The sequence below is a fragment of the Drosophila montana genome, unplaced genomic scaffold (genome assembly GCF_035044405.1).
Source record: "Drosophila montana isolate Dmon_TW-CO22-7 unplaced genomic scaffold, ASM3504440v1 contig_3207_1, whole genome shotgun sequence".
NCBI lineage: Eukaryota > Metazoa > Arthropoda > Insecta > Diptera > Drosophilidae > Drosophila > Drosophila montana.
The window spans coordinates 516,784-543,346 of record NW_026998086.1 but is presented as its reverse complement, the minus strand read 5'-3'; the positions used below and the strand labels follow the sequence as shown (position 1 = coordinate 543,346).

The 26,563-nt window shown below is 38.7% G+C and overlaps 2 protein-coding genes and 1 long non-coding RNA gene across 5 annotated transcripts in view; all 3 read right to left on the bottom strand.

The window, feature by feature from the left end:
- Lmpt (Limpet) overlaps window positions 1-26,563 on the bottom strand; it is a 77,407-nt gene that overhangs the window by 37,554 nt on the left and 13,290 nt on the right. The window contains exon 2 of one of the 2 annotated variants that reach the window (XM_064688377.1): window positions 13,210-13,295. In XM_064688377.1, the coding sequence (XP_064544447.1) occupies window positions 13,210-13,295 (86 nt within the window). Of the gene's footprint in view, window positions 1-10,248; window positions 10,446-13,209; window positions 13,296-26,563 lie in introns of those variants that run through there. The other variant, XM_064688375.1, reaches the window with a different exon arrangement.
- LOC135432606 (uncharacterized) lies at window positions 4,138-5,052 on the bottom strand. 2 transcript variants are annotated; one of them, XR_010436933.1, is made up of 2 exons: window positions 4,370-5,052; window positions 4,138-4,312 (listed from the first exon to the last, which is right to left on the bottom strand). It is a non-coding gene; the product is annotated as an uncharacterized LOC135432606 (long non-coding RNA). The 2 variants fall into 2 exon arrangements; XR_010436934.1 differs by having other exon boundaries at window positions 4,375-5,052.
- Window positions 22,390-24,375, bottom strand: LOC135432627 (uncharacterized). Its single transcript, XM_064688355.1, has one exon. The coding sequence runs from the start codon at window positions 24,202-24,204 to the stop codon at window positions 22,630-22,632; it is 1,575 nt and encodes a 524-aa protein (XP_064544425.1). The 5' UTR covers window positions 24,205-24,375; the 3' UTR covers window positions 22,390-22,629.

Sequence of the window (26,563 nt, the reverse complement as noted above, 5' to 3'; positions counted from 1 at the left end):
GCGCGCATAAAAGTCAACGGCGGAGTGCAACAAATCTCAATTATGAGCTACCAGCTCAGCCGCAAGGTGTGCGAGCGTGTGAGACAGACCGTGAGAGAGTGAGCAAGAGCGAAATGGCGTGCATGATAGAGTGAGTGCAGTTCAAAGCTCAAACGTTCGCGTTCGCGCTCGCGCTCACTCACCCACGCGACGTAAGCGCGCTCTCTTTTCGCTTTCGATTAAATGACTTTTAATGCGATTACGGCAGCAACAACAACAACAACAACAACAACAACAGTAGCAACAACAATGAGTGCACTATTCTATGCACTTGACTGCGGCTACTGTCCCACATAAACTTAACTAAATAAAAGTCAGTTTATAAATGATGCGTGTAGATGGCAGCCACTAATTGAATCAGTGAGCAGCGAACCCAGTGATAACATCGCCCAAGGTAGATAATTAACATATGCGAGAGAGGAGCAGCCCCCCGCTTGGAAGTTGAGCTGCGGCTGTTGTCATGACAGCGCAGGAGAAGCAGCTTCTAGTTTATGACTTGCAGACACACGCACACACATTAAAATTTATATATGTACATATAAAAAGAATTATTTTCTTTTGCAACTGTTACTTTACTTTACGTATGTATGTGTGTGTGTGTGTGTATGTAAATGCCAAATTGCATTGCGCTTTGTGAATTATTACGGCCTTGCATGCACATTACTTTAGCTTTAGCTTTTGCTTCAGCTTTACGCTCGTCACTCTGCTGGGCAGGGCGGCGCGGGGCTGGAGGGGAGATTACGGTTCCGCGAAATCTGGCCACAATGTGTAACACAAAATAAAGAAGAGGCGCAACAAATGACAAAGCCGGCTGATGCACTTTGATATATATGAGTGCGAGTGTGTGTCTGTGTGTATGTGTGCATATACTGGGTGCAAAAATAAACCAAAATGTTGGCAAGTCAATTAAGATCCTCTTAGTTTTTATACCCTTGTCACGAAATGTGCAGGCAATATCTTCGACCCCATAAAAAAAAATATATATGTACAGTGTAATCCCTACCAAACGAAGCTGCCTTGCACAAAACTGTTCCCAGTTTTGTTCTTACTCTTTTTATATAAATTGTTCTTCACTGGAAGATTTGGCAGTTAATTTGCTTTTTGTGGGAACAGCTTTTATGTTCTTTTGAGATATCTGAGAATTTGACTCCTTTACTCGCTGCATTTCCTTATATTGGGCTAATCTTATTAAAATCCTATAGGAATTATAAAACATATAATAGTGGGAATACTTTTTATGTTATCTTAAGCAAATTCAGAAAGGAATACCTTCTCAATAACTCAAGAACTACGTCATAAATCTTATTAAAGTCGAACTATCATATCATATAGTAACTCCTATCGGGATAATCCCATGCAAATTAAGTAGTTTTGACTTTTGCTAAGCATAGAAGTTATTCTCCGTCTTTTATGTGTTATTAAAGATATTTATCTTCCGCACTTAATTTATTAACCCTTTCTTAGTTATTTTCAGCTTTAAATTGTGTTTAATAGGTATATTTAAGCTTAGCGAAATCAGAAACATCGTTATAAAACACTTTAAAGTTTTAATACAGTTATAAAGTAGCTTTGGGCCATAAAAAGACAGCTAAAAAGCGCTTATCAGTTATGAACTAATAAAAAATGTTAATGAAAGCCATTTTCTTCAAGCCAGAGCATAACAAATTCCAAAGAACTTATTTCATGTTGCCATTCTATAAGAATGATGTCTTTCAAGCGACTCAGAGCCCCTCCTTATCATATAAAAATATTCGTGCCAAAAATATTTGACTTTTGATCAGATCTGGCTGTCACCGCATTTGTAAACAACAATAACAACAACAACAAGAACAGAAATTGCAAGAATTTCTTTGGGCCAACATCGGGTTTTGTTGCTTTATACAACAGATTTTCAGATGTTTATACATATAACTAAACCGCAATTGGATAAATGTAAACAAATATGTCTGGCAGCAGCAATTGGCATTTTGTTTGTGAACATTCGACGGCAACAAAAATATGAGTTGGCCAATTTGTGAATTTGTGAGCACTTGAACTTGAGCAGCCGTGAAAATAACCCGCACAGACGTCACAAACAGCATGTTTTCAAATTAATTACATTTATTTTATCTTAATTTTTTGAATTTATTTTGTCTTTGAGTCAACGGACGGCCCGAAGGGAGAAAAAAACCAAATAGAAACGTTAAAAGCCGCGCCGAAATAGTCGCGCGATAAACGCGCGCGTTTGCGTAGCGAGTTGAAGGGGCGCTGCGAGAACGACCAACCGCACCGTTACACAATTCAATCCTAACTGAACTCTGCGTCGGCGTCGTCGTCGTCGTCGCCTGGTCTGGTCTGCTGCGCCACGCTGTGTTTGTTGTCGTCGGCGGCGACGCCGAACGACGCCGTCGCAGCCGAAGCGTAGCATAAACGAAGCTCCCACAGAAAAGAAAGCCAAGCGAGAACAACGCATCGTGGGAGACGGCCAAAGAGCGTGCCTTGAAGAGAGAGTGCGAGTGGGAGCGTGGCAGCGACGCCGGCAGCGAGCAGCGATAATGATATGGCACTTGCCCGTGGTGTTAGCGGCGGCTTCTGCTGCTGCTGCTGCTGCGTCTGCCTGCAGATGGGGCTGCATTTTGTGCTGCAGCCGCAACCGCTTATTAGCAATGCGAATGCGTTAGGGTTTTAATATACCCAGCACCCTTGAAAAATGCCCTAATGTGGGTATATTGGTTGCATAGTAATGTTTGTAACGGGCAGTAGATGACTTTTTTGGCGTTATGGGGTATTTATGAGGCATATATATTCCTGACCAGCATCAACAGTCGAGTCGTTTTGGCCAGGTCTGTCTATTCTTCTGACTGTCTGTGTCTGCCTCTCCTTCTGTTCGCCTTGCCATGAGCATAAACGCGTCCATCTCAGATGCTTTAAAAGTTATTTATAATTTGGAATGCATTTTAAGTTAATTTATATTAATCGATATTTTTACATTGCCTCTAAATAAAAAGAATCGATAAAGATTTAGCATTTTCTTTGAGGAAATCTCGTAGATTGCGTGAGCGGGAAGGACTAAATTTAGAATTAAGCTTCTGCTATGGCACGTGTAGATCATTTGTAGATATTTTGGATTATCGATAGCTCCCCCATTTCCCAATAATCGATAAGTATCGATTTGCAGAGTTTTTTTATAAGAGAAAGGTACACCACATTTTCAATGTAGGCTCTCCTATGGCACGCGTCTTTCTTCCCATCGAAATCGATAAATATCGATAACTATCGATTATTAGATTATATCGATTTTTAAGGAAAACTCTTAGATAGCAAATGCTAGACACAAAATTTGGAATATAGCTACTCGTATATACGAAATGTTGTATAGCTTGCCTGGGTACAGGGCATCTTCCGGTCGAGCATTCGCGACTCGTTATCGTTTTCATGGCGATTCTTCATTAACGCGACGCAGAAACGTGTGAGAACCGCACTGCCAGTTGGCGGCTAATGAGTCAACAGGTAATGCGCTTGGCTGCCCCAAAGTGGAGTCGAGTCGAGTTCGAGTTCGAGTTGTGCCACAAATGCTCCCGTTTGGCTATGCGAGCTGCATTTTGGTGGCCGGGCATAATTAATGGCCAGCGGGCGCTGCATTTATTAGCTGGATTGTAGACCAGGCATGTGGCATGCCACGCTTCCGCTGGCAGCAGCAGCAGCTGGAGAAAAGCCGGCCAAGGTCACAGTCGGAAGCGGCCAACTGTGGCCACATTTATCACAGTGGCTGCGACAAGTTGCTTGCTTTGATTACCACATGCAACAAATTACGTTTATTTATAAACAAAGTAGCTAAGCGGCCAATTGAAATGTTTTACTTGCTGTCCATGGAGCACAGAGGGGGGGCGGTGCGGAAAGGGGGGTTTACCCCACATTGTCAGCGGCTATACAAAATCCATAAAGATAACGCAAATGGCCCGTAAAAATATTATGATGCCATTGAATGTTGCCCGAATCGCTGCCCAGTTGCCTTTGCCGCATACACTAACCGCGTGCGGCATGTGCAACAATGTGATTGCGCTTGCGACAGCAGCCAGCCGCATACCCTGTAAGCTGAATGTGGCCGGGTGGGGCATATTGAAATTGTAAAAAGTCTATTTTTATTATTATATCTGCGATCTTAGGTATAAAATCTTGAGCAATTGTGGGGCTTTTTGATGTTTTACCAAACAGAAAACTTTGCCTTACAAAATGTCAGCCGCAAACGAATTCTTCCCATAATAGAGCTATATGATATAGTCGCCCGATAAAACTGTGAAAAGCAAATTTTAGTTAAGATATATTGCATATGAAAAAATGTTATCTTCACTATACGATAAAGTCCATCGATCCGATCCGCTTTACTTGGCTTCTTGCACACATTTAATATATATATTTATATAACGGTAACGGTTATAAAACTATTAAAAAAGTGTGTATTCATATTGTCGCGTCAAACCAATCGCAACGCCGAGACCTATAAATATGCTAAAAAGGCAACAGAAAATTACACTCCAGACACAACATTTATGACACCAGGGCAAAGTGCTTCCCAGTCCTTCGTCGCATTGCATGCTGCTTGTCAATAACGGGAGAAACTTAAAATTTGTAAAACTAGTAATTTTTGGAATGTTAAGAAAAGGCAACTATGCTGAGACTACGTTCAGGTCCAAAATGTTGACTCCAAAATTCTTGATAGAAATTGACTGGAGAGTTGAAGTTCGTTTGACTAGACTTCAGCAGGTAGCGACAAGCTTGGACCGCGCAAGGCCGGGCAATGCCAGCTAGTTATAATATATATTGAATGAAGCAAGCGTCGTCATAAGCTTGAAACAAATTCCTCGATGTGGTACGGCACAGAGTTCTTTACTTTCATATATTAACTGGTTGCACGCGGCGCTTCAATGTTCCCAAAATGTTCCCCATTTCTTGATCAAGTGAGTTTATATATATATATATATGTATATACATAATCATAATTTTGTTGCTTCTTGATGAATCTCAGCTATCGCCCGCTTTGAGTTGGCATGATAATAAATGATCGAAAAAAATATAATCGAAGTGCAGGCGAAACACATTAGCCAACCGATTAATTTAACTAATCGATAACGGTGGGTACTGAGCCTGCGTCCATCATCATCCCGCATCCCCTCTTGTAAAATAACTAGATAACTGTTTAAAAATTTAAAACTATAACTACTATACTAAAATATATATTAAATGAAAAGCAAATGCTACTGTGTTTAGTCTAATAACTCTTCTTCAGCTGGGGTTTCTAATGCTCGTTGAACGTTGATTCCAATTCCTAAACTCAGTCTGAGAAGGCAAAGGTAGGTGGAAAAAGCGTGGAAAATTGAAGCCTAATGTTGCAACCAAAAAACCAGGGCTGGACAAGGCCGGGTAATATCAGCTAGTACATCATATATTGTGTGAAGTACTATTGAAATTTGAGAATAATTTATACATATATATATATTTTATTTTTATTTCATGCTGCAGGTTCACGAACCGACCCCAAAGGCAGCAAAGGTTCAAACAGTGAACCGAACTAGTTCATTTTTGTTAAATGCAGCCCTGCTGAAATTATAAAGAGTATGCGTGCTTCGGCTTGAATACATATTATTCATTATGTTTTCTTAAATTTTTGCTAGCTCACTTTGCGGCCACTTTGGTAAATTTGTATATTTGCACAAGAAATATACAAACGTGCATGGGGTAGGGTGTCGCAGGGGGGTGGGGGTGTGAGGCGTGGCTGGGAGGGGGGGGGGGGCATGGCAATGAGTGTTGATTGTTTTGGCCAAGTGCTTTCATTCATGGCGTACGCGCCCGAAAAGTCAACAGACCCTCAAGAGTCTCTCTGCATCTCTGACGGACAGCGCACGCATATATATCTATACCCCCCCCCCCCTCTCTCTCTCTCTCTCTCTCTCTCTCTCTCTGATGAACAACTCATTTCGCAGCTACATTTTGGCTGTGACGCCAGCAAAGGTCGCCTCGCCCACCCCAGTCGCCGCCCATGCCAACCTCCTCCCTGTTGATCATCATCAGCGAAAAGCTAGAGATTCATTGCTTGCTTTTGGCCAAGTGGACAGGGGGGCAGGCGGGGGTGGGGGGAGGTGTGGCGTAATTTATGAGATTTTGTTTTAATGCACAAATCGCTGTAAACATAAATGATTAATTGGTCTCAATTGGCAAGGGTGACTGGGGCCAGAGGCGGGGCAAACTATATGAGCCATGTCAGCGAGCCAACTACCAACTGCTGCCTGGACGTAGGTGTACTTTAGATTGATGATGTGATCAGGCTCCAACCCCCCCCCTCACCCTCCCCCAGTTAGAGCCCTCTTAATTAGAGGCCGGCACGCCTTACAAATTGCATGCATTATTAAGAGCAGGACCTGGCCAAGAAGGTGCCACTGCCACAAGCAGCTGCCGCCGTCTCCGGCTTGTCCATCAGCTTGATAAGCAGCTCCATTAAATGGCCCACAAATACACCTATATATAAATGTATATAAATATGTCTTTATCTAGGTATCTGTATCAGGTAACATTATGCGAGTACGTATTCATATTCGATTACGAAATGCAAAACGTGACTTTGGCGACGCAGCTGATTAATTGATGGGGAATGGGGGCTGCTTTAATGCTTAAATGCCGGAAAAAGTTGGCGCTGCATCGCAGAAAAAATAAGTAAATAAATAAATAAAATAGCAACAACAACAACAACAAGCAATAAAATGGCTAAGCAAAAAATGATGATACCAAGAGGCAATAAATATTGCGTGCAAACGCGGATATGGCTTGACTTAAAATGTGATTTAAATTGTGATTGAAAGTGTGATGGAAAATGTGATTTTAAATGTGATTAGAAAGTGATTTCTTCTTTCCTTAATAAAGTCACGAGTTCGAAACGCCACGACTATGCTTATATCTCTATACATATATAAAATTAATTGTGTTGACTGATTGAATGAGTGACTGATTGACAGACTGTCTAATTGACTGACTGACTGGCTGACTGACTGATTGACTGATTGATTGACTGATTAACTGACTGATTGATTGACTGATTGATTGACTGATTGATTGACTGATTGACTGACTGACTGACTGACTGGTTGATTGATTGACTGACTGACTGACTGATTGACTGATTGACTGACTGACTGACTGGTTGACTGATTGACTGACTAACTTACGAAATAAGCTGCAGAGTACAAATCATCCCGTCTCTAACATATACATATATATTACGACTGTAAACTGATTTTGATTTAAGCTGGTTCAAGCCCGGAGTTCCAGTTAACTTTATTTATTATGAATCGAAATTATAACCAAAACAGTTGGCCAAGAAAAACAAAAAGTGGTGTGGTTCAATATCAAACAAATTTAGAGCTACAAAGCATAAATAGCTTGAACCCCAAATATTAGATTTATATTGACTTTTATTTAATTTAATAAACTTTGATTAAAAAACTAATGTAGCGCGCATTTTGTATGAAAATATTTATGACTTGCAATATTTTCAGTAGAACAAGCGCGCAATTGTAAATTAAGAATGTAATTGTTTAATTGAATTGAATAGATGTGACAAAGTTTTAAAGCAAAAACTTGTTTCAAGAATGTGGAAAACTAGATTTACGAAGCAATACGAAATTTATGAAGTTGCTTCGAACCGCGAATCGAATCAGTGATAATTCTTTCAATTTACTGCCCTGATATATTTTTTTAAATATTATAGGTATTAAATTATTAAAACTAATTATTTTGACTATTTGTTTTTTTGACAAATAGATATATTAAATTGCCTATTGAATAAAAAGTTGTATTATGTATTATCAAAAATACATTTTTTTTTTTATATATAGACAATATTACGTACCTAAACTTGTCTTAGATTCCACCCTGAGGTCTCATTGCTTTACACCTAAGAAAACTCTTCTATCGAGCTCTGTATAATCTCTGTAATCAATAGATCGTTCCCTTTTTATATTTTATTCTCCGAACTCAAAGTCTTAAAATTGTGTCAAAAATAGTAAGAAAATGTTTAGCAAAACTTTCCATATTATAAATTCACTCGCATGTTGCCCAGAATAAGCAGATGGTAAAAAGTTAGCAATACCTTCAGCAATTATATATAAAAAGATTTAATTTTTGTATTTGTTCCCATTTAACATATTCGCATGCTTTGTTTATATTTTAAATATGGCTCTACGATATTATCCATAAAAAAAAAGAAACAGAAAAACATATAATGCCTAAAATAATGCAGATGGTAAATACATTTGGGTATATAAGGCTTTATAAATAGCTCAGTTAAACATATTTGTATAGTATTATTCCAGGAGAATTGTAAATATAAACCAAATACTATTTAAACTGTGGAACTTTTCAAATTGATGAACCTTGGACTTGACCAACTATAGATCACTTTTTGCACAGATAAATATATATATACATATATATTTCGGCCAGACCAATATGTTTATTACAAAAGCCATCTATCAATAGATCTTACGGACCATAAACACCGATACACACACACACACACAGAGAGAACATTTGGAAAAGATTCATGTGGGTTCATTTGGTTTGTTTATTTACCTGTCTATGTCTATGATGCATGTGCCTGTCATTTGCCGCTTTTAATTACAGCCGTCTTTCCACTGTGTTACATACAGCTACGTACTTGTAGGCACATTAGATACATGTATCTTGCAGATACATTTGGCGCTGCGTCGCTTGCGCCGAAAAATGAGTCTGTTTTGGTCTGCCATTAAGGCCATTATTTAACATTAGATAATGTGCCTGTACAGGTAGCTGCTACACGACTGCGTGTAGCCTCTAAAAGGTAGCTAATGTTTTTATACATTTTACCTCCCTTCACCCCTATTCCCTCCCCATTCCACCTCACATATTTTTGACTTGATTTGTGAAAACATCACATGTTCAGACAGCGCAATTCTTGTGTTTATTCTAGTTCCAAGTAAAATATCATTTGCCAGCTTTCAGCATGTTTGAACATATTTGCGCATATTGCCGTTAAATGTATTATTATGTGTGTTATTTTTTCGGGTTCTAACTCACGCCTGGTCATTAATTTGCTTCACGAGACGACCGAACTAATTGGGTTCAATGGGGGCACGTCTCTCCCTGGGCGAAGGCGCTCTCGAGAGTGCGATTACGAAAGAGGAAAGCTTTTCGAATTGAGCCATACGATTTATTTGACATGCGTTCACAGATTGCGTCAGTTTCGTACATTTACCAACACTGGCAAAACTAGAACTTGCAATGCAACCTCTAGGCTCTATTTCATACACCCTCCATACGATTTATTTGACAAGCGTTCACAGATTGCATGAGCTTGGTACGTTTTCCAACACTGCCCAAACTAGAACTCTGCAATACGCCCTCTAGAATCTATTTGATGCACCCTCCAGACGATTTAGTAAAGTTTAGCACCTTTTCCAACACTAACATTCGATTTATTTGACATGCGTTAGCAGATTAAGTCAGCTTATCACACTTTCCAACACTAACAACTCTTAAACTCACCATACAGCACTCTGGAACCTATTTTACGCACCCTCCATACGAATTATTTGACATGCCTTCACAGATTGAGTCAGTTTAGTACGCTTTCCAACACTCACACAAGTAGAAATCTGCCATGCGCTCTCCAGGAACTATTTGATAACCTTGAAACTTCAATAATACGTTTTCGACACCCCCCAAATGAATAATATCACCAATAAACATGAAAATAAGAAGAAATGAGTGCGAAATGATGCAAAACATGCGCCAAACATCAACCAAAATCAAAGCAAAATTTATATTCAATCTTTCATGTTTTTCGCCACCCTTTTCGACGATTGCCAAAAGATTGATGATCAATTAAAATACTTTTCGAATTGGCAGCGAAATTCATTCGCCAATAATTATCGGACAATAACTCATAAATTACGCCTGTGGCCGCAGCTTATACGCTGCCCATTAGCCATAGTTGGATTAGCGATTAGCGATTCGGGAACGTGAAAACATTCGCAAATTATCATTAACGATCTACGGAATTAATTTACAAATTTACAGAAAAGAAGAAGAAAAAAACTTGTCGCAAACCAATTACGTGATTTCTGGACGAATAGTAGAAATGTCCAAAAATGATTTTTGACAGCTCGCGAGCAGATGCGATGAATATCGTTTGGCACTTACCGCTCGGTCAACTGTTTGTCGTCGCAGCCGCCAGGTGTCGTCAGTGCTAACGTCAGAGCGGCAGACTTCTTGCGTCTGATGGCCATGTGACGTTCGCGTGTGGGAAACTTTGGCTGTTTCTTGACCAACACTGGCTGCACCTCAAACACATCACGTGACGCGGGCTGCATTTTCAACTGCATCTTGCATAAACTTTAGCTGTTTTTTTTTTGTATTTTGCTGTTGCTGCTGCTGTGTAAAGAGCGCGACAACAACTGAGCTCGCGAGTTTAAAATGTAAACAATGACAGCAGTTGACAGCTATCTATAGCGGTCATATATAATGCGTGTGACAGATACTGATAAGCCAAGCACACAGACACACACACGCACACAATTGCTCTCTCACTTGCATTGACGTCTGACTGCGAGAGAGAGCGAGAGCGCGAGTTGAATTTGGATCACGTATAGCAAAAAGCGGCTCTCAATCGCTCGCTCTGCCTGTTTTCGGTTACCGAAATTCGAGTTGAAGTTGAGTTTCGTTTGGTTTCGGTTAACTTTATACACCTGCAGCCGCCAATTAGCTGCTGCTCATTAACTAACTTTGCGAATTCGCCGACTGATCGCGTGGGCAACGCACAAGTGCTGCAAAACAACTAAAAACAAAAACTAAGCCTGGAATTGAGCGTGAGTCAAAGCAAGGCGTCTGTTGGCGGCAGAAGAGAGGCAGAGGCGCGTCAGCGCTGCTGCGAAAACTCAAAAGCTAAGCACGAAGCGCCGTTAGACAACGTCGGCTGCATAAAATAAAAAGCTTAATAGGCCAAGTGTAAACACGAGTCGTCTGTCAGTTAGTCTGTCAATTCGGCACTTCGTCAGTCCGTTGTGCTCGCAGTTTTGCAATTCAATGTCAGCCTCGGCTCCGTTCATTGCTCAAGCTCAGGCCCTAAGTGAAGAAAACAACAACAAAAACTGCAAACATTGCCTTTTAACTTGAACTTAAGCTGAACCCCAAAGCTCAGCGCAATTGCAACAATTCAATGGAAGCGCTGAGGCAAGCTTCAGCTTTTATTGGCGCAATCGGAATCAATTTAAGGCCAAAGCTTTTAGAGAGCAGCGAGCGTAATTGTGCGGAGCAGAATAAACAAGAAGAAGCAAGTCAAGGTCTGCGCAAGCACTTTAATTACCGTTGCAGCAAGTGAAGCAACCAATCGGTGCAGACGAATGCATGGAGGGGGGAATGAACGATCGCACTCAGCGGGTTATCACGTAACGCCCCCTATGAGCATTTGCAAGCAACACAAAACAAAAAAAAACTGTTTGTCATGCTGAATTTATTATGGGAAGATGATGAGGCAAATATTGCAGTGGGGAGATATTGAGATATTCTCTTGAGCTGAGGAGGAATTAAGAATTAAGAGAAAGGATTTTTAATTTCTGTTGGAATGCATTTTCAAATATGTTCCTAATATTTATTAAAAGTCAGAAATCTTTTGGAGCTTGCAAATTAATTTTTATATTTATTCAAAAACATTCGCTGAATATTTTTTAAAAAATTCAAGTCTTTTTTGGCGCTGACAACTTAATTTTATTATTTGTAAATTTTTAAAGATTTTTCTATTTAATTTCCAGCAATGTGTTAACAATTTTAATGTCCAATTTCAACGAGCTAATTAACGTTCAACAAAATAATTATAAAATGCCGCAGCATTTATTTGTCAGGCTATTCACATGATTATATATACGATTATATATATACGCGCATGATATTTTGAATTTTTTTCAATTATAATTTATGCCCAACGTTTTTTTACCATTAAAGTCAAACAGAGCGCTATAAAAACAAGGCACAATAAAACAAAAAAAGAAAACAAAAACAACTGAATTATAGCAAAGCGCACACACACACATACGGACATACACACGCACACACACACGCATGCAAATCGAATCGAGCAAAAAACGCGCATACGCCCCGCATATCTGGCAGAAGTTGCGCTTACGTCTGCCTTTACCCCTCCCCTTGGACACCCTTTCCCCCCTCGTGCTGCGCAATTGGCGCACGGCCAGCGTCAATATGAAAATGCAAACAACAACAACGAAAAACCGCAGTTAGACAAAAGGCGAACGCAACCGACAGACAAACTAATTTTACAAATTAATGGCGTAATTTGAATTTGCGGCCTGCGCCCGGTTTGACCGTTAAGTGTTTTTCCCAATTGGCAAAACGGCGCCCGTTTCCAGTTTCAATTGGCATTATGCATTCTCATTTGCATTTGAATCTGCATTTTCTATTTACTTACGCACTGCAATTAAATGCGCTTTAAATGACGCATAAAACATAAATAAATGCCAATTAATTAATCACATTTAAGCGTATTTTTGGCCCAAAGATATGCCCGCCTTTGGTTTTTGGTTTTTGCGGTTTAAATTTAACGGTTTGTTTTTATTTTCACATTTTATGTTCAAAATATTTGGCAAACGTTTTATCGCTGGCAGACATTTTCCTGCCTTTTTTCTTGGCAACGCTGACGCATTATTTATTAATCCCAGCAGAGGACAGCCGTAGGTGGGCGGGGCTAGCAAGGGGGAGGGGGGTTGTAAGAGGAAATGCGCTAAAATTATATTGATTTGATCGAATTTGCGGCTAACGTAGATTGAGAGACAAGTGCAAGGCAGCGCGCACGCCACCTGGCGGCAGTTTAACAAAGCAGGCGCGCACAAAGCTTCTGATAAGCTTTTACAGTGCGCGACGGAATATTGTGGCAGCCGAATTGAAAGCAATTGGAATTTGTCTTTTTTTTATGTTTAAAAATGGGTAATAAATAAATTAAATAACTTTTGAATAGTAAATAAAAATGGTTACTCATATTGAACGACAAAAAATGGACTTTAGTTGGATACTTCTGACATGTATCGCCGATATTTCAGGTTTAATCGCCAGACATAACTTAAAATAACAGTCCATATTTTATCTAGAACTCACCTCCAATCGTGTGCCGCAAAACCGGGACATTCTGTTTTGCATTGCTCGCAGCGCACGCCGTCGTCCACCTCGCGTATGATGACACCCTGTAAATACAAATTTTTTTAATTGGATAATTAAATGCAATAGAAACTTTATGAATTGCAGTTAGATAATGCTGATAAGCGTGGTACTTTAAAATAATAAATTAGATAATTGACGAACAAAATACACACGGCACTTGATACAGGGTATAACTTGCGCTGATTGGCAAATACTTTTGAGAATAGAGCAAGGAATTTGTTTTAATTACGGTAGATAATTTAGATGGGTAATATAGGGTTATATACCAAAAATATTATATATTTACAGATGAAAGCATATATACCATATATATATACCTATTTTATATAATTAAATGTTGTTAAGGGTATGCTCTAGTCGAACTGCTATATTTATATTTATATCTTTTACAAGATTATTGCAATTCCTAAAAGGAGCACAGAACTTTATAGTTATAGAGAAGTACGACTACGGCATACCCTTTACAACTTTGCATGCCAAATGAAAGCGACTATCATTGAAACAGTTTTAGAACTGAGTAACACACAGGCACGACTAGGTTATACCCTATAAAAAGCGGACTAACAGCTAGTGAAGCAATTACGATAGAACAATTTGCAGAACTGAAAAGAAAACAAGTCAAGTTGAAAAGTACAAGAATATACACTCAGAGAAACAAGGAATAATAAACTCTTATATAAAATTTATGTGTAGAATTTACACTGTTCTATTATATTTAGAATATTCTTAATTTAATTATATTAAGAACATTTTCCTACACTTACTTAACACTTAATTAAATACAAGACTGAAATGCAGTAATATTTAATTTATATTTTATTTTATATATTTAATGCTTAATTCAAGTGTGCAAATTCTTGTTATAAGTATTTTGTGCTTAAGGCAAACACTTGAATTAAGCATTAAAAATAGATGCGCAACATTTCTGCATTTGGTTCTTCCATTTAGAAATTTTCTTTTAATAAATTGATAAGTAGAAATTTACTTTAAATAAATTCTTAAATTTGAAATTTCCTTTAAATAAATTCTTAATTTAAGCTTGTCGAAGTTGAAAAAATTTCAACTTGATTTAAAGACAATATTTCATGGCAATTTCTGCCCAACTTTTAGCCACGCACACTCTTCGTTCATTGTTTACAGGGTATTGCCGCGCTAAGTACAATTTTCAATTGCACAACTTAATTTGTATTTTGCTCATTTTCGCTCCATTGCGCCCCCCCCCCCCCCCCCATCTCCTCGCTCCCTGCCCCTGCCCCTGCTCCCTGCTCCCTCTGCTACTGTGGCGTGGAATTGCATGGCCAAGGGCCAGAGAAATTTGAATCCGTTGCCGTAATCGTGCCCATTGCCAGAGAGGTCAACAGTCAGAGAAAGAGGCTTAGGCACAGTCAAATTGCTGCAGTTGGCAGCTGCTGCTGCTGCTTCTTCTTCTTCTTCTGCTGCTGCTGCTGACGCTTTTTTCTGCTTCTTCTTCTGCTGCTGCTGCTGCAACTGCGGCTGCTGCTGTTGTTGCAAGCAGCAACACTTGTTCCAAAATTACACTCAAATATATGTAAAACCAACATTAAAAAAAAAAAAACAAATAAGCTGGCTGAGCAGAAGATGCCCGACTAGCAGATACCCTACAACTTGTACTACTTGCCTTACTTACAACATTTCTTAAAATTCATTCTTATGTTTGCTTTCTGATTGATATGAATATAAAAATAGAAAATGTTCAGATATTCATTATGGCATCCAAATGTCTTGATATACAAAAGCACATACAAAAGCGATACCCTAGAAAAGTAATGACTTTTTTCAATTTTAGCGAGAGAGGGGCGAGCTTCATAAAGATTGTACGAGTAAGTGTATACCAAATTTGGTGTCTCCAGCTCTTATAATTTTCGAGATATGCTCAGAAAGTCGAAGCAGAAAATCGATAATTATCGGTTTAGGCAAGACAAACTGGTTTTCTGGAGTTAGAAATAAGTTTGATCAGCGTGTTGGATTAGCGAACATTTCATTCTAGTTCGGTAAAGCCATCTTCTAGCTGTTACTCAAATTTCCTCTGAATCATTATACCCTTTTGACACATTCAGCTACAGGGTATTGAAAAAAAAACAACAACTTGGCACGTTTCCACTGCAATTCTGGCCATGTTTCTTTGTCTTAATGTGTGTTGTGTGTTATGTGGTGTGTGTTGTGTGTGTGTGTGTGTGTGTTATCTTGTGTGGTGTGTGTTGTGTGTATTGTGTGTGTATGTGTGAACGTGTTTGAATGCGGCTGCAGCAAACATTTGCAGGCTTTTTAGTAATTTTCGTTTTTGTTTTTTGGTTTTCAACTGCAAAAGTTGACTTTTCATTGCATAGCATTAATATGCAGGATGCGGCAAGAGCTTTGTCCTTTGAGTGGCGCCTCACAAAATGTGTGTGTTTGTGTGTTTGTGTGTGAGTGTGTGTGTGTGTTTGCCCTTTTTGGCGGCAGTCCATTGGGGCAACTAGTCGAACGTATCCAATGCTGCCGCAATAATTGTGACACGTCGCGCTGAAAATCGATGCTGACCCAGTTCGTTGGCAACCCTACACACACACATATACTTATACATATATATGTGGAGAGAAGGGTACAACCCTGGCAAGAGGCCCGACGACAATGGCGTGCAGCAAACATTCAAACTGACGGATGTGGCATTAAGTTGCAAGTTGACGGCTTAAGTGCGCAAATGTTTGACTGCCACTTAAGCGGAGCTGCCACTCCCACTCCCCCTGTCCCCCCAAATCCCCACAGATTAATGATCTGCCAATTAAACACATGTCACGCCAACATATAGCCCATCATGGCATATGCATTATAACCAATCACAGCCGCTCGGGCGACAAATGAGTTCTTGCCACATTTAAGAACGGCGAAAGTTTTGCAATTTGCCAAAGAAAAAAAAAAAACTCTCAAAGATTTACATATTCGCACAGCTGACAGTTGACAAATTTGGCGCTGAGTTCGGCTGAAACCATATATAGGGAACGCCCCAAACGTAAAGTCCCATTAATATTTATAGCGAATAAATTATTGAGGAGGTCCAGAGAAACTTAAGCTGACTCTCAAGTTGCATAGCATGGGAAGTACAAATAATAAGCAGATATTGAATAATATGTGAAATTCCCCAAAATATGTCTTATATTATATGCAGCTAATAAATTATTATTAAGGGAGTATCACTAATGTATGCTAAATATAGCTTAATTTTAAAATTGTGTTCTAAGTCTTAACTGTGAGAGTTTAAGAATAACTCTTAGGCATAAGTAGGCCATAATAATTACCTTTAACACTTAACTGATCTAAAATACATATGGAATATCACTAATGTTATCGATTAACAATTACCTGCAATCGACTTGAAGTTGGCTGCGCTATTTCGATAAATTTATCGTTACAACTCCCGATCAAGCCAAAATAAAGAAAAACTTTCCGTTCGAGCGAAAATCTATTGTCACAAATAAATTAAATATATGTTTACTCTGAACAACATAGAATTATAATTTATTTGCAGAATGATGTCATGCTCCAAAGTCAGCCCAAACAATAAACCCAATTTCGAATGTAAAATGCTGTCCAAAAAAACGCTGGGAAACTATGTGGAAATTACCATTTGAAGTGTCGTGCAGCTCACATGCAAACTAAATAGGCTAATTCGACAGAATGAGAACTAGTTCGGCCCACACACACACACACACACACACACGCACACACAGTCAATGTGTGGGCAGCGCCCGCGCACTTGCTTTTTAGTTCTGGGCAAACAAATTTGAACAAATTTGTATCTGCGTCTATAAATGTATCTCTGAGCGCGCAGCTCAGTCAACTTTGAGCAAGAATTTTTTGAAGCTATGACGCGATGCAAGTGTTGACTGTTTGTCTACAAAAAAATGAGTCCGTAGGTCGACGACAACAACAACAACAACAAGAACAACAACGACAACAACTTAAAAACCGGCTCCGATTTACTTGGAAAACAATCTACGTATGAGCCACATATTGTAAAAAGCAGCAGAACAACAGAATCACAGAGCCCGAAAAGTATTTGTTTATTGCAAAATACAAAATACGCACACACACACACACACACACACACGCACAACAATTAAAGAACAACAGTAAAAGGAAAGACGAGAGGAATAAACAAAAAGAACAGCTTACTTTAAGTACAAAATTAACAATTTTACAGAAGCGCCGAATTTCGCCGAAATTTGTTTGCTGCTCTTTTTTTGGATACCCTATAAAATTGGTGGTGGGTTAAGCTATTATGGAGTTGTGCAAGTGTATGTGACAGGCAGAGGAAGGCAACTACGATTACATTAGAATTGTCGATCAGCAACAACATTCCAGTCAATCTAATCTGTTCATATGATTCGAACAGGCAAATCTAGGGTATATTTAAGGTAAATGCTTTAATTACACACATACATACATACATACATACATACATACATACATACATACATACATACAAACATACATACATCTACATACATACATCTACATACATACATCTACATACATACATCTACATACATACATCTACATACATACATCCACATACATACATCTACATACATACATCTACATACATACATCAACATACATACACTTACCCGCTCAACCTCCTCCTGCTCCACCGCCACAAGTTGCTCCTCCACAGGCCGTTGGAGCCAACGTTGCCTGCATTGTTGAATTTCAGCAAGGCCTACTTGAATTCTTGAGAATCGAGGAGAAGAGCACTTGTTAGAAATTCGTTGGTCTGCGTTTGCTATTAGAAAACAAACATGCATGCATACATACATACATAAATGCATACATACATTCATGCATATACTAGCACACACTCGCCCACACGCACACACATACATACACACACACATAAACCCACATATATAATACTTATATGCCTTCGCAGAAAATACTTGTATTATTATATGCATTGTTCCACATAAGCCGACTATTTTAAGATTTGTATAGAATTTATTTCTTTATTTCTTGCTAGTAAATGTATATTAAGACAGCAGACATTTGGTTACAGGGTAACACGCAGTCGTGAAGTCTCGTCTAATGCATTGAGTTGGCTCAGTTGACTTAATGTTTGGTAGCTTGTCAAATTTTGCATTAATTAACACTTTTTAGTTTGGGGTCTGATGATTTTCAGCGTTTAACCTGTTTGCAGATGGGCCACGCAATTTATCCAAAGCGAGGCTACGACTCCAAAGTTTACATTACATTTATTTTTCACAGTCTACTTAAGATGCCACAAAGCTAGCCAAATGCGTTTCCAACCTAACCGAAAACAAACATTAGAGCAACCAACTTGGGCGTACTTTTAAGTAGCTCAAGATCATGCGTAGATCAGCGACTAACTAAAGCTGTTGTTGCTGCTTTAGTTGCTGCTTTAGTTGCTGTTTTAGTTGCTATTGCCAAGCTAAGTTGGCGACTTATCTGGCCTAAGCTCAATGCGAATAGTCAAAGCAACTAACAACGACCCCGTTGTGACTACATTAGAAAGTGTTATAAATAGTCGAAGCTCAAGTTTCAAGCTGATGATATTAGAGCAGAGATTGGTTAATTAGTTAGTATTAGTTAAGATATTGAGCGAGATGGAGGGAGACAGCGAGAGAGAGATGGCGAGAACTAGGGAGAAAGGCAAAGTCTATTTTGGAGACTATCGACTCTTCTCTAAAACATAACTAATTGAAGAAAGTGGAATCATTTTTAGAAGATTTAAAAACCATTTGTCTAAATACAATTGTGATTGCTATTGTTAATTGTTATTCGTATTATTATTATTTGTAATATAATAATTATTATTATTTTTATTATTATATATTTATTTAACTGGTTCGAGGTCCGAGTCTCTATTTATATAATAATAATAAAAAACTTGGGTTTGTAAATATTGCCAATATATTTAGGTTGCGCTTTGGAAACTATCTCCAACATTAATTATTCATTACGCATTATTCATTACTCATTATTCATCATTCATTATTTGTTATTTATTATTATTATTCTTTTAAATAATATATTATTTTTTTATATATTTTTATTTTTATTATTATAATTATTATTTAAGAATATATATGAATTCTCCTTCTCATTGTGATATTCTAAACACGAGCCTTAGATTCAAGACAGTTTCAGTTATCGAACATCTTGTTCCCAGGCATCTCAGATATGCATCTATTTTCTTAAGCCCCAATTTCTTGATCTTCGTCTAACATATCGTATTTCTCCACATTCAAATAAACAAATGTTTATTAAATTCAACGGAAATCTTTTTGGTTACACTTGAATAACGCCAAGAGTTTCGGCAGCAAAGCTGGCTTATAAAAAAACAAACAAAATGATGTGGGTGCAAAATAAAAAATAGAAGCAATTTGACAGCAAACATCAATTCGAATACATTAATAATAATTCAGCGGAAGGTGTTAGTTCAACTACCTTTAACTCTTTCGACATGTAAACAACTCAGATTCTCAGAACGAAAGACAATTATGCATTTATATAATTAAATGTAATTGAGAAACTCTCGCATAGAAGCTTTAGTAAGAAACTACCTTCAAAAAATTGAAAAAAAAAAATATATATATATAAATATTAAATGATAAATAATAATAATAATTAATTAATAATAAATAATAAATTATTAATAAAAAATACTGAATAACAAATAAAAAAATTTAAAAATACCAAATAATGAGTAATGAATAATGAATAATGAATAGGAACTAATAAATATTTATGGAATGCCTCTAATGCAGTTGGCTTTGAGAGTAATTTGCAGTTGACTGCATCTCTTATTTTAATGTAAATAGTCAGAGAGATTATATATTCAAGGAATATTTTATAAAAATAAAATAGTGCATTATAAAACAAAATGCCCAAGCCCACTTCATATGCGAAAAACCGAACGTGCAGCAAGATAATCGTATAATGAATATGATTCATTTTGATCTACTCGAACACATATTTGGTTTAAATCATTTATGCCCTCATGCATATGAATATATAAATATATTTGTATATAGATATCCGTAAATCGTTTGTTTGCATAACTCAAAAAGGTGCTCGAACAAATCAACTGGTTGTTGACGTCACTTTTTGTTTATACATCAAATATATATATGCATATATATATCTGCGGGGTAAGGTATGCCGTTAAGCGTAGTATTCTGAACATCCAAATACGGCCATAATAAGCGCATCTGCTTTCTAACTAACCCGCCGTAAAACGAAATATGGTCGCAAGTAAATCGAATGCTCGTCACGTAACGCTCAGCCATTGTCATGCACAGTTAGTCATACGAGGGACACGAAAGCCCGTACGGAGTTAATATTGACCAAAAATAAGAATAAACAAAAACTTAAAAGAAAAACAAGTAAGAAGCTCCCGACTAGGGGATACCCTGAACCCTCTTCTTTCGACACGCGATAGGTATAAAATGAAAAGTACTTGATATATATATGTTTATACTAGTCAAGTCGATTTTTATCGATTACTTGGAAACGGGGCAAGCTATCGAATATCGGAAACAAACTCGATCTGCGCTGGCACTAGGAGGACCTATAGCTAAAATTTCAAGTCTCTAGCTCTTATAGTTTCTGAGATCCTTGCGTTCATACATACGGACAGACAGACGGACATGGCTAGATCGACTCGGCTGTTGATTCTGATCAAGAATATATATACTTTATGGGCTCGGAGATGCCTGTTCCTTCTGCCTGTTACATACATTTGCACAAATACATAATACCCTTTTTACCCATTTTCAATGGTTTCAGGGTATAATAAAAGTCATAATAAAAAAAACTTAAAGTAAAGTATGGTAAATTTTTAAGATTTTTAAAACAAATACCACGAACGGAGACATAATTAACACCTCAATAAAAATGTCAGGTATATATAGATGGGCATATCTGAATGAATGTATTTTTGCATTCGCATTCAACTTGTTGATTTTCTTCTTAATGAAGCCGCATACAACATATAAGGAGTTAGTTGGGCAAGATTTTGTTAGCCCAATAAATGATAATTATCAATTTACACAACACAACTTGGATTTGTTTTCTCTCTTTTTGCTCGTTTGTAAACAAATTCCCATTGTTGAATTAATCTTCAGTTTTTTACATACAACAACAAAAACAACAACAAAATGTACAGACAAAAAATTTTCGGGTACTTTGGACATGAATCAATTGTTAGCACAATTTGTAAATAAAAATAGGAAAATAAATAATATTCGCTTCGAATGACGCAAATTGTCGCCAACCTCATGATATCCACGGGGAGTTGTGGCTAGAGATGAGCGCCTGGCGATAGCTATATAAAGTGCTATGCGATATTTTTAGGCGTGCTATGAGCATGACATTTTCAGCAGACTTTTCAGGTTAAGCTTGGTTTTGAATAGTCAAATATGGCCAAAAGTATATGATTATATGTGTTTATCAATCAAAATTTAAATTTCTGAAAAAATGTTTAAGTAATAATGGTTAAAGAAAAAACTACGACTTTTTACTTAAATCAAGTGCAAAACCCGTTAAAATCAAGACAAGTTCTAAGCTTATCAAACTTAAAACAAAGTTCTTACATCAAGAACTACTTTCAACCTGCATGCAGTACTGAATCTTACAAAAATTATCTTTGATTAATATTTTTTATAATAATATACAAAAATTATTAACGCGCAAGAATATAGGAATATAATTATAATATAAGAAGTCTTAAATTTAGCACAATTTATTTAAAAAAAGATTTTTTAATATAACTATAATATAACATAATTTAAGAAGAATGTAAGTCAATGTTAAAGAAGTCGTTAAAACGTTTTAACATAAGCTATCAAGCTTATTTCAAGCATGCAAAATCTTTTTATAAATAAATTGTGCTCAATTCAAGACTTTTCTTTGTAATTATGTAAAATATTTCAGAAAAAGCATAGTTTTTTGCTTAACTAAGAATATTTGAGAACGAAAATGTATGTTTATTTTTTGTCTAGCAGCTTGACGGATGTTCGAACAATGAAATTCGTGCTCGACGCTTCGCCCACTGCGCTACGGCAGAATATATACTATATATTGGAATTTAGAACAACATTATTATCTCTTTACTCCTTTATGTATGGAATAACAACAAACACTTAAAATGTTCTATTTATTATTTGTTGTATAATTTAAAATTCATTTATTATATTAGTTTTGTATTATTTAAATATTTAACTTGAGTTTCGTTTTGTGTGTGTCTTATTTGAAACACGTCTCGTTTCGTGCTCGTGCTCGTGTTCGTGTCACGCGCTCAGCTTTGGCCGATTGTATTTGATCAGTCGTGTATTCGATCTATCGCCATGGAATCTTGATCGGCGAGCGATTGCGTCGCGGCGCGGGGGCGTGAACGTGAACGGCTCTGGACGTCGGCTGCTCGCGACGCCCCCAATTGGCGCTGGCAAAGCCCACGCCGCCGCCGGCAGAACTCTGACGCGAACTGGTCAACGGCTTCGCCGCGGGCACAGGTGCATTATAGTGGCCGCCAAAGTAGGTGGAGGCGGGCGGCTGCTGCTGCTGCTGCAGCTGCTGCAGCTGCTGCTGTCGACTGCTCGGCTTGCTGCCGTAGAGCTGTACGCGGGTGGGTGCACGTCCTCGGGCGGGCGCCGGTGACAACTTGGCCTGCTCGCTGCCAATCTGCACGAGCGTCTGATAGCGACCGTTGCAGCGCTGCTGCTGCTGCTGTGGATGCTGCTGTTGCTGTGCCACGCCCATTTGCCGCGTGGGCGAATGCTGACTCGGGCTGCGATACCATTTGCCCGCCGGCGGCGCCTGGCGCGCCACGCTGCTGGCCAAGAGCCGCTGCGCATAGTACTCCGTTGTGGGCATGGGCTTGGCCACGCCCACCGGCACCAGACGGCCCGGCGAATGCGGCAATATGGAGTTCTTGATCTCGATACGTATGGCAGACGCGGGCGTTGGCGGCGTCGGGGATGGCGACATGTGCCGCAGCGTGGGCTGCGCCACGCGAAATGTCTCGTTGCGTTTGACGGGCGAGCGGGTGGCGGAGCGCGAGGGTCTGTCGCGCAGCGGCGAGCGCGACTGCGGCCGATAGTTGTCATTCTCGAAAACGAGAAAATCGGGTCGATTCTCCTTGGAGTCCCATCGATGGCCGCCCGACTGCTGCGCCGCAGTCGGCGGCGCGGGCACCTCCACGAACCAGGCGGGATTATGCGGCGTCTCCTTCTGCTGCTGCAGCAGGCGATCCCTGAAGGATTTCCGAAAGCTGTTCAGTGTGACCGTCTTGTACTTGTCGCGCTCATCCTCCTCGAGCAGATCGTCATTGGAGTGCGTCTTCAGCTGCTCCAGCTGCTCGCGCAGATGCGTCGGCGTCTTGCTCTTGCGATAGGTGCTGCTGTCGAAGCTGCCGCTGGACGTGGAGCCGAGACTGGGCTGCCGCTGCATGCCCGACTTGTGACTACCCTGTTCGTAAAGGAAATTGAATGGATCCGTTTGCGCATCATAGTCGAGCATGCGATCGCCATCGCTGCGCCATTTGTAGTACGTATTCGTGGCCGTATCGCTGGGATGATGCTCATAGCTGGCCACCTCCTCCGGCGAGGGTGGCTTCTTGCGCTTCGTGAACGTGCTGAATTTGCTAAAAACCTTTGACTTCTTCGACTTCTTCTCCAGCGTGCTGCTGTTAGACTCGGTGCCGCCGCCGTCGCGTTGCTGTTGCTGTTGCTCCTCATCGGAGCCGTTCAGTATGAAGGTATCGCCGCGCTGCAGCGTCGAGCTGGTCGTCGAATCCCGTCGAGAACTGATCACGCTCGCCGGCCGGGAGCCGCAGCTGCGCACGGGCGTTGTGTCGCGCGACGAGCTCTTTCTGGACGAGGCCAGCGACGAGCGTATGTTGCGAAAAAATGACATCGCTTTAACCTTGAGAGAGAGAGAGAGAGAGAGAGACTTGCCCCCCGATGGCGCGTGCAAAGTCTAAAAGTCGCGCTGCGGTTCGTTAGCGAGTCTTGAGATCTCGGCTTAAATTACGCGTCTGACTCGGCCAACTGCCACGGCACAACTGACGCGACTTGGGCCCATTGAGCGTCGCATTAACTCCAGCTATTACCCGGATCACTAGAATTTCTGCGCCGCTCGGCATTTATTTTCAACGTTCGTTTATTCGTTCGTTCGCTTCTTTTTTTTTTGTTTTTCTCTTTTGTTTTGACCAATTTGGCGTATACTTAATATCATTATCGTGTTTGTTATTATGGCCATATTTTGTGTGCGTGTGTGTCGTTCAGCAGCTGTTTGCGTGGGCGTGACAGGGCCAAAAACGTGTTTGTGCCCAAAATCTTGGCTTGAATTTCGTTTCATAATTTATGCAACAGAAAGCGCTCTAATTAGCGATCGGCTGTGTGGCATCAACAGCTCATTTAGCACAATGCAACAGCAACAAAAACAACAATAAGAACAACAGCACACATTTACAACAACCGCAACACATCAGTTGTGTTAAGTAGTGTGTTTTTGTTGTGCACACTTTGCCTTTGTTTATTTGTTTGAAGTGCCAACCAAGCAGGCGACTGCACAGTGGTTCACGCTTGTTGAACAACAAAATAATTATGGATTGTTTTTAAAAGTAAATAAATAGATAAAGTAATGAGCATAATATTAATAATCATAGTGATCATAATAATTATATTATATAAATATAAAATAATAATAATTAATAAAAGTATTATATAATAAAATTATAAAATAAATAATAATAAAATATACATAAAATGAAGTAAAAAATATGAATAAAGAATAATAATAATAAAATAATATACAATAATAATACTGCATTTTTTTATTGACTTCATTTGGTCCTTTTTTTTTCGCTGTGACCAAAAAGAACAGTGAGCAGATTATAGAAAGTGGCTTAGAAACAATCAAAAAGCAATACGAGCTGTTATTTGATGCCTTTATGTTCACAAAAGAAATTTAAATTTTGGATAAAAAGTGACTAAGCAAACGTATATTAGGCAAGGTTAGTTTGTATATTAATGAATAATATTTATTATTACATATACAAATATATATACAATTATATATTCAATTATTTATTGGAAAACAAACAAACTAATCAATTTTTTCTAGGCACATATAAGATTTCATTAAAAATTATATTAGTAGCTCTTCTGAGCATAAAAAGAATTCCAATAAAATAGAGAAAAAAACTTTACCCATTTTCATTTTGTATTTTTGTTTAACAATTTCTTTCAGTGAACTTTCATATTTTTCTCCAAAAATCTACCCCACATATACGTTTTTTCTTGTTTTTTCCATATAGTCTTGTGCCACTGTGCCGCCGTGTTCTGCTCTAGACTGAATTATCGATGGCTTTTGATGCTAGACGCCTCATTGTTCGCCTTAATGAATGATTGAGTTTCGTGTGCCCACTTTTGTATGGCATTTGATTTGTTTCGCTTCCGATTCCGCAAAAAATCGCAGCTTAATGCCAGTCATCAGATTGTATCTGAGAGACACGAGTGCGAACAACCAGTTGATGGTTGTTAAATGCAGCACCAGCAGCAGCAGCAGCAGCTGTTCGCATTTAATTATTTACGATGACTCCATGGGTAAAGTACACGTGGGTAAATCCCTAATGAATATTAAGGTTTGTAAAAACCCATAAATTTAATATTAAAAGCTCGCAATCAATGGTAAAAATAAATTCGAATCTGCAAACGAATTTAAGCAAAATTTATTGTTGCCTGCTTTTGGGCGGGCGCTTGCCTATTAACCGCAGCAGCCTGAAAGTAGGCAACGAAAAATCAAAGCCAACATTTAGAATTTAGCTGTTAGGGAAAGAAAGAAAGAAAATTAAACGGGGGCACAGTGCAGCTACCATTGGAAATATCAAGTCATCAGCACACTTGAGCAATCGAAATTCGCAGCGGGCGTTGGCAAAGTTCACGCTATTTGCAGAAGCATAAATACACAGAGGAATAATAATCCATGAAAGCAGACACACACACACACACACACACACAAATACAACCGAGGTGTGTACAAAAGGTTCGCAGAGTGCGAAAATTACATGTTTTATATATATTCAGCATGTATCTCTTTGAACTTTTCATATATAACATATATAAAATTGATTGCTTACAGAATGATAAATATATATAAATCTTGGCTTTAATATAAATTGTTTATCTTAAAGAAAATTAAATAATAATAATTCTTGACTTTAAAATCGATTGTTTGTCTTACAGAAAAATACATACAAATAAATCTTGGC